This window comes from Neophocaena asiaeorientalis, unplaced genomic scaffold, assembly GCF_003031525.2.
Source record: "Neophocaena asiaeorientalis asiaeorientalis breed wild unplaced genomic scaffold, Neophocaena_asiaeorientalis_V1.1 scaffold479, whole genome shotgun sequence".
Taxonomy (NCBI): domain Eukaryota; kingdom Metazoa; phylum Chordata; class Mammalia; order Artiodactyla; family Phocoenidae; genus Neophocaena; species Neophocaena asiaeorientalis.
The window spans coordinates 4909292-4918155 of record NW_020173774.1 but is presented as its reverse complement, the minus strand read 5'-3'; the positions used below and the strand labels follow the sequence as shown (position 1 = coordinate 4918155).

The 8864-nt window shown below is 56.9% G+C and overlaps 1 protein-coding gene across 1 annotated transcript; it reads left to right on the top strand.

Annotated features, from left to right (window-relative positions):
* Positions 1-3301: 3301 nt before the first annotated feature.
* THY1 (Thy-1 cell surface antigen) lies at positions 3302-8353 on the top strand. The gene is made up of 4 exons (XM_024751756.1): positions 3302-3380; positions 5435-5495; positions 5993-6328; positions 6864-8353. The coding sequence occupies exons 2-4, from the start codon at positions 5459-5461 to the stop codon at positions 6974-6976; spliced, it is 486 nt and encodes a 161-aa protein (XP_024607524.1). The 5' UTR covers positions 3302-3380; positions 5435-5458; the 3' UTR covers positions 6977-8353.
* Positions 8354-8864: the final 511 nt, after the last annotated feature.

Genomic DNA, 8864 nt, shown 5'->3' with positions numbered 1-8864 from the left:
ACAAGCCAATCATATCCTCCTGCGGGAAATGAGCATTCCACCCTTTGGGTACGACAAAGCCTGCCTCACAGCTCCTGCTTTTTCACTGTTCCTGAGTGCAGCTCCTGAGTGGCAGTGCCTGGCATGTGGTGTCTTCCTCCGGGCTGTGAGTACAGGTGACTAATAAACTGCTGTCAGTCACATCTGTCCAGTGTCAGGGGTCATGTGTTCAACCATCTCCAAAACCCTAGGGTGGGAATCTGGGAATCCTCCCTTATCAACAGAGTGAATAGGAGGTGATCAGAACAAAGCAGCAACCTGACAGCTATGTTCAGAGCACCCCACATCGGCCTCGTTTCTCTCATCTCACCATGCACCAGGGAAGCCAGTCTAGCAGAAGTCTGAAGACCCACCCTGGGAGCAGTGGAGAGTACTGTACATGGAGTCAGGGGATCTGGGATCTAGCTAGTCTTGCCTGTGCTCCAAAATCTTTGTCTGACCTTTGACAAATCATTATCCTTTGTGGGTCTCATTTTCCAGCTATAAAATGATGAGATGGCTTCTGCCACCTCTGTGATTAAAAAGACAATCTGATGAAATAGGGAAATAAAAAGAGTGAATGGCTGGTAGTCCCTTGGTCATCCTAAAGGAATGTGCATTTTTATTACTTTGTGGGTTGTTTTTTATATTTATTTATTTATTTGGTTGCGCCGGGTCTTAGTTGTGGCAGGTGGGCTCCTTAGTTGTGGCATGCGAACTCTTAGTTGCAGCATGCCTGTGGGATCTAGTTCCCTGACCAGGGATCGGACCCGGGCCCCCTGCACTGGGAGCGCAGAGTCTTAACCACTGCGCCACCAGGGAAGTCCCAGAATGTGCATTTTTAGAGGTGTATTTATTCCATGTGTCTCTAGATGAGGCAACTGGAGATGATGGGAGAGGAAAGATCTGAGGGACCAACAGGGCAGCCACAGTCTGCCAGTAAATCTTGCCTTGGGTGGATTCCTCTAAAGCCTTCCTGCTTTCAGCACTCTTATCCTGTGCCATTAGCAAATGGGAGTTTTAAATCTCCTCCCCAACACCACCCTGTGTTCCATCCCAGCCCCTAAATGTCTCACTTGAGCCATTAACTCCATCCAGCCGGAGACCTTGCTTTAGCAGACACACAATTGCCGCACTCTCTAGAGTCCACACTCCCCACCCCTTCCTGAAGTGAAGTGCTTGGGGACCCAGAAAATAGGCCAGGTCCTCATAAATTTATCAAAATAGCACAGCTAGGCCTTCCAACCAGCAACAACACTCAGAGACTGGGCCATAGAGTGGAAAACAGAGCATGCAGGGTCTTGTCCAGACAGAGCCCAGATATCTCCAGTAGTTAAGGGGCCTCTGGGTATCCTCATGTCTTGCCAAAAAAAGTAACCACCTCCAGCCCCATCTGTGTGTGTGTGTGTGTGTGTGTGTGTGTGTGTGTGTGTTCCAGTGGCGGGGTGGGGGTGGTTAGGCTGAAGCTAAAACAACTAAAGCAACTGAGCTCTGATAGGAAAGATCCCTGGACTGAGAACCAGAAAGCTGTTAAGCAGGAAAGACACTGCGTGGAGTGCCAAGGAGGAGGCTAGCACGTATTGAATGCAGCAGGAAGATGAAAGGGAAAGATGAGGTGGTGGTGGAGGTCGGCTGCCAGAGGCCAGGACAACCAGGGCCTTAAAAATTACCCTCCAGACAATGAGAAGCCAGGTCACCTGATCTTTGAAGAGGGATGGTCCCAGGCCTGGGAGCTTGTGAAAAGTGCAGACTCAGGCAGCTCTACTACTAGACTAGGGAGATCCCAGGGGGGCAGGGGCAGCTGCATTTCTCATAAAGTGCCCCAGGAGCTTCTGTTTTTTAGCAGAGCCAAGGGCCCCTGGACTTGACCATCTGCGAGGCTTGTTCCAGTTAGAAAATTCCATCATTGTAAGCGTTGGGAGGCCACCTAACCTCCAAGGGAGGGAGAGGGAAATGAATCTCCCACTTGCAAGCCCAGGGATGGCTTCCAACAGTGCCATCACACTAATGGAAACTGCAGGGAAGGAGCCAGGACCAATGTCTATGAAAGAATAGGAGAATGGGTAGGCGGGGGTGCAGAGCCAGCCCACAGGATGTCCCCACCAGAATTCACAGAGGCCACAAGGATGCAACTCAATCAAATAAACCTTTGTTCAAAAAACTTCACCTCACCTGTGGCGGGGAGAGACAAGTCATTAGCACTGGCTGTTAAAAAAAAAAATCCAAGGGCCTCTGATGACTTCAAATTAATGGGGCAAGGACAGGTGCCCCAGGCGATTAAAAGCGTGGTATTCCTTTCTAGTTGGTCCTGTCTCCTCCCCTTTCCCACAGTTCCACAATTTCCCCCTCCCACCGGTCTGGGGTGCAGCTGTGGAGTGGCTCAGCACTGAGGACTTGGGGCTCCACACCCCAAGTTGACCGGCCAGCTCTCCCACTTACTAACCATGAAGTGGGATGGAGAGTGGGCTGAGATGAACCCAGCAGATTGTGGCCATGGATGTAATGTGCCCATCAGAACGCTTGATAGAGGGTGGCACCCTTTCCCTTGTCTGAAGACCAAGAAGACAGTACTCAAGGACTTGGGTGGGAGTGGGGGCAGGAGGGGTACATGAAATTGAGAAGAACCTTCTAGCTGTCTGCACCAGGAAGTGCCAGCCCAGGAGCTGAGGGAGACAGTGCCCAAGAGCAGAAAGCCTCTGAAGGGCCGGGTGTTCTAGGTTGGGTGAGGGGGTGGAGCAGGGCTGGGGACCAGGAAAGACCAGTGCTGCCTTGCTTCTGAAGGGCTGCTCCAATGTGGAAAAACACCCTACCATCTTCCTTTGGAGAAAACCTGGACTATTGCAACACCAAAAACCTCTCACTGGCGGCTCCTGTGGAGATGGGCTCCAGCTGAAAAGGAAACGAGGAGGCATGGGCGCTGCCTAAGGGGGCTCAGTTGCCGGCCTCCATCATCCATCCCTTACCCCTTGGTTTTCCCACAGGCTTGTGAAGCCTAGGTCAGAAGAAAGGATTAAAGCCTTAAAAGGGGAGCGATCTTGGCGGGGCTCTGGGAAGCGGCTAGCGGCCCCACCCTGATCTCCAGGGTCCTGAACCCCTCCATCCCTGGTCAGGTCCGCCAGCCACAGTGAGGGCCCCCTTTGGCTGCGGATGGCCACTCTCCCGCACCAATATCGGACCGCCTCCTCCTCCCTCTGCCACCCTTTTTCCGCTACCCACTCAGCCTCTGATTGGCCGAGCCCCCGGGCCCTCCCCGCTCCTCCTCTCCCACCCCTGGTGAAAACTGCGGGCGCCGGGCAGGGTGTAGCAACTGGAGGCGGCAGCGCGTCTGGAGGAGGCTGCTGCGGCCGAGAACCGGAGCCCAGGTAGGAGCCAGAGGCAGGGCGGGACCCGGGTCGCGGGGATAGTAGGCCCCCTGGCGCCCAGGCAGGCCCTCCCGATCCGAGGCTTCGGAAAACGGTCGGAGGGCGCCCTGGGAAGGAGCCGCTCAGTGCTTGAGGAGGGGGCTGCTTGCCAGGCAGGGGCAGGAGCCGGACGCAACTGCTGCAGGCCGGGGGCCGCGGAAACTTTCGCCCGCTGGGGAACGTTCGCCTGGGGCTGGGGTGCTGGAGGAGAACCGGGAGGAAGGGCGCTAAGGAAAGCCTTGCGTTCTGCTCTCCAGCCAGACGTCCCCAAAGCCAGCCTGCGAAGGCGGGACCAGGGTTGGGGGGCGGTGAAACTGGGGGAGCAGACGACCGCAAACTGAAGGATATCTCTGCCCTGCGACCTCGCTGCGGGCTGGGTGCGGGGCATCCAAGGAACGGGAAACCGCAGTGCCGCGGGCGGGGGCTGGGGCGGGGACTGGGAGGAAGGCTGGCAGACGGGGGAGGCGAGAACTGGAAAAGGATGAGAGAGGGGGAAGAAGGACCTCAATTGGGATAGGAGAGGATTGGAATAGGGACACGGAATAAGGGTGGGGTTAGTCGAACGCGGGCTGGAGAGGAAGGAGCGCAAAGCTTCTCCGGGTTCTGAGCTGCGGGGACGCAAGGCCGAGGAAAGGCAGACTGCACCTCCCCTCCAGCTGTCTACCCCTCCCTTTGGCTCTACATCCCCTTGAGTCCCAGCCCCATTTCTTCCTTTCTAGTTCTAGCCGCTGCTTCCCCCGCTTCCTCTCCTAGATCCCAAGCTCGCCACCCCCTCTGTAACTCAGCGTATGCTAATCTAAACCAGATGTCGACCCCCCTTTCTTCCCCAACGGCACCTCCGGGTCCCTCTCAGCAGGGGTCTGAGAGGGAACCGACTGCAGCCGCAGGCACCCGGCAGCCTCAGTCTCGCCCCCCCCCTCCCCCCACTGGGCTGAGCGCCTGGGACCCTAGATGGGGCTAGCGGCGCGCCCTGCACAGCAGGGCGCACGCACCAGGGCACGGCCCCGCGCACTCGCAGGCACACGCCCCTGCTGTGGCCTCTCCCTGGCGAGCACTGCTGCAGACGGGCTAGGCTACCCGCTCTGTGTCGCCTCGCCGGGGTATAGATTCAGCCTAGGCTGCAAAAAAAAGACAGGACAGAGAGCCTAGGCAGGGAGGCTACCGAAGCTGGACTGGAAAGCTGCAGGCCCAGGAATCCTGCCCAGAGAGCTGGACAATTGGAAACATCTTGGTTCTGATGCAGAGAACCTGTGCAATAGGATGGTACTGTCGCCTTCCCCACACACAGTCGGGAACACCCTTAGCGGTGTGCCAAGTATGGTCCTACCTGGGGCCCCACACATACCTGACCACGCTCGTCTAAGAGGCCGGCGACTAAGGCCGTGGATCACTTACTCTCCAGCAGTGCCAGATGTTTGTCATTTTTCTTAATCCCCATCACAACCCTGTGGGTATCTAAAGCCCAGGTTCATTCAGTACCTTTCGGGCATCTGTTGTATGCCAGGAACTGTTTGGGCACTGGGGATTTTCTTCTGAACGAGAAATAGGTAGGCCCTGAATGAGGAGTTTTTGTTTCATGGGTAGAGAGTTCTGATTTTGCAAGATGAAAAGGGTTCTGGAGATTGGAGACTGTATACTTCAAAGTGGTGAAGATAATAAATTGGGTGTTCTGCAAATTTTACAATTAAAAAATTAGGAAGTTCCTGACTTCCTGAAAGAAGAGGAAACGGTCAAGTTAAAGTCACTTACTCAAAGCCACCCAGCTAGTAAGTGTTCAGCACACATATACACCACGGAAGAGTGTGTTCTCCAACCCCCTTGCTTTCCCAGATGGGGAAGGGCTGAGTGGCAGTGTCACATTCACTGAGAGGTGGGAGGGGAGAGGGCTGTAGAGAGGGGCTTGGATGCCCACCGTGGCCGTTATGGCATGTCTCCCAGGGGCCCCCAGCCCTGGCAGTAAGTGCGGGCACACCTGCCCCACCTCCTGGCTGATTCCCATCCTGTTGCACCCCCAGATCCAGGACTGAGCTCTCGGCACCATGAACCCTACCACTGGCATCACTCTCTTGCTGACAGGTACCGGGCAAGGGGCAGGGCTGGGATTCCAAGCACCCTGGCTGCCTTCCTTTCAGAGAAGCTAGCTTCTTCCTCGTGACCTCAGAAAGTAGAGGTGACTAAGGGAGAGAGAGGGCTCCTTTTATCCCTAAGTCAGCTGAGCAACCTAGTTGATCTTCTGACTGCCTGGGATGGTTTTTGGAAACTCAATTCACTGAGCCTGCCCCATACTGAGTTGGAATCTCCAAGTGTGAACCAGGATGTTGCATCAACTTCCCCCAAGGGCTCCTGCCCCTGGAACATACTGGTGGGACCCACGACTAGAGTAGAGGGAGGTAGGCTGGGGCCTGCAGTAGGGAAGGTAGACTGGCCCTCAGGGACCTCTGGGCGGGGAGAGGTGCTCAGAGAGCAGACCCTGTGCCCTTCCCTGGCCAGGCCTTTCTCTACTGTTAACGTGGATGGGAGGCCCCCTGCTCTACAGGTCCTCACCAACTTGGAGGGGGCACTGCTGGTGCCAGTCTTACAGGTGGCCCGTGGGCAGAAGGTGACCAGCCTGACAGCCTGCCTGGTGGACCAGAGCCTTCGTCTAGACTGCCGCCATGAGAATACCACCAACCTGCCCATTCAGTACGAGTTCAGCCTGACGCGTGAGACAAAGAAGCACGTGCTCTTTGGCACCATTGGGGTCCCTGAGCACGCATACCGCTCCCGAACCAACTTCTTCAGCAAGTACAATCTCAAGGTCCTCTACCTGTCGGGCTTCACCACCAAGGATGAGGGGACCTACACGTGCGCACTCCACCTCTCTGGCCAGACTCCCATCGTCTCCAACAGGAATGTCTCTGTGCTCAGAGGTGAGGCAAACCCCCAACAAGACCAAGGAAGCTGGGAGAGGCAGGCTGGGGAGGAACGGGCTGGCTGGGACAGCTGGCAGTCCCCTTGGCTGGGCCACAATAGGGAGTGGCCCCATAATTTCTCTCTCCTTCCCCCCACTGCTGCCTGTGCCTGGGGGAATCGCTACCTTCAGCATGAATGGGGGAAGGGCTAAGGGGACAGTCAGACAAGCAGAGTGGTGTGGCAGACGCTTCCCCCATGACTGCGGGCAAATCACTTGGCCTCCCCAAACCTCCTTCTCCCCACCTGGAAAACAGGACGGCACTAGCTACCTCACCCACAGTTTGCTTGTGATGATATTCGTTCAAAGTCTCAGGAACCTGCAAACGGGAAAGATGGTTGGTTCTGTCAGACCAGGTTGGCCCTGGTTCCAGCCAAGACATCATGGCGCCACCCTCCCCAAGGGAAAGCAGCCTTGCCCTGGGCCTGGGCCTGCCCGAGTCCCGGCCGCTCTTCATTCCCGCCCTGCCTCTCTGCCCCGTCCTCTGTCCACAGATACACTGGTCAAGTGCGGAGGCATAAGCCTGCTGATCCAGAACACCTCGTGGCTGCTTCTGCTTCTGCTCTCGCTGCCCCTCCTGCAGGCCATGGATTTCATCTCCCTGTGACTGGCTGGGCCCATGGAGAATACAGGAAGCCACAAGGCCCAGTCCAGAGACCCTGCTTCTCGGAGTCAGTTGACCCCCCTCCCCCCAACCTCCCACATACCTTGGGGAGAAGTGGGGACCCCACCGCCCCTAAGGAATCCCACTGCTGCATGCCATTATCTCCCATCCCCCACTGCCACCCCCTACCCTCTCCGCACGCCACTGCCTATTTGTATCCTTTGTTCCAGAGCTGCTTCTGTCTGGTTTATTTAGGACTTATCCTACCTTTTCTTTGGCAGTTTGCGAAAAGGGAAGCCAGGGTTGGGGACCTGATGGAGAGTGAGGGGATGGGAGGGGTATCAGTCCCTGGGGCCGGTCATCCTTGCCCACCAGGACTACAGGCCTGGGAGAGACCTGGGCGAGGAGGGGAAGGGGTGTGTTTGGCCCTAGCACATCCCTCAGCAGTAGGGATGGCGCCTGAAGACCCCGGATGTGAGGGCGCTGCCAAGCGTTTGTGGCCCATCCTGTGAGGAGAGAACCGAGCGTCTCCACGAGCACTTAACGTCACAGAAAAAAGCTGCCTTCTTACCCTACAGAAGTCCCCAACGGGCCTTGGGCCCGGCGTCTGGTCCAGTGAAAATGCAGATTCTGCCCGGGAAGCAGTGCTGATGGGCTGGTGAGGCAGGTGGAAGGCAGGGTCCATCATCCCTCCCCCCACTGAGGAAGCTAAAAATGGGAGCTAGTGTCTCTCACTGGCTCGGCCAGCAGTTGGGAGGTAGCAGAGGAGGACAGGCCCCCTCCCAGGCTATCCCAAGCTCCTAGGAGCTTCCAGAACTCAGACCTGGAGGCAGTAAATCAGGTGGAGCCCCTGGTTGAGCCACACAGAGTTCGGCCCACGTGTTCCCCCAGGAGGCTCTTCCGTCTTCCCCCAGCAGTGCCCGAGCCTTCAGATAGGCCCCCGCCCCAGAGGCCTGCCTTCTTAGGGACCTCTCGGGGGCCTGGGGCTGGCCGTGGGGTGATACCCATAAGTGGACATGCCTCGAGGGGTGGCTTTTCCCAGCAGCCAGCTCTGCACCCGGTGGCTCTTCCCCGTCCTGTGACCGTGTGTAGTGCCACCCCAGCTTATGGCGTCTCACTGAGGAAAAAGAATACTGTACAATAAAACCAAGCCTCTGGAATCTGTCCTCCTGTCTGTCTCTGCTTTGCTCCTCTCTCCCCCAGGCCCGCCCCCCTCCCTTAGCCTTGAGGGCCGACCCGCCACCTCCTCCTCTCCCCCATCCCTGCTTTCTGCAGCCCTTCTCCTCCCCCCTGCCCCCCAGGGGTGGACCACTGCATGCCCGGCTTCTCAGAACCACTCTAACACGGCACGTTTGCCCAAATAAACAAATGTTCCCTCTCTGTGGACTCACCTGCCCCATGTGTGGGCCAAGCCGCATGGCGCTGGTTCCAGAACGTGCTAACAGGCACTAAGGCACGGAGTCTGCCTTCTTGGGTCTGGATGTCCTCAGAAATGCCCCGTCAGCTTACAGCTGCTATAGAGAGGGGCACAGAGGGGAGGCTCGGGAAGCGAGGCGGTACGCAGGAGCTGCCGTCATCATCAAGGTGTGAGGACAAGCATCTCTTCTTAACTCCAATATGGCCACATAAAGCACTGGGGGTGGGGAGAGAACACTGAGGCCCGTCCCCAGCTCCCTCCCCGAAAAGTCACTGAGTAGAAAGCGCCCCCTGGTAGAAGGGACTAGAACAGCATCACAGGGTGGTTCTGGGTCTCAGTTGCTGCCAGAGTGAGGCAGCCCCCAGAAGGGAATCTGGGGGAGGACAGTAGTGACTACCCAGAAGCTGACTCATTTGGTATTTAGCGCTGGGTAGGATGGTTTTTCTGAGCATTTACTTAAAGGCCCAGGATCTA

Coding starts and splice junctions, on each gene's coding strand:
- THY1 (XM_024751756.1), top strand. CDS start 5,459: ATGAACCCTACCACTGGCATCACTCTCTTGCTGACAG. Junction 5,496..5,992: donor CATCACTCTCTTGCTGACAG/GTACCGGGCAAG, acceptor TGCTGGTGCCAG/TCTTACAGGTGGCCCGTGGG. Junction 6,329..6,863: donor GAATGTCTCTGTGCTCAGAG/GTGAGGCAAACC, acceptor CTCTGTCCACAG/ATACACTGGTCAAGTGCGGA.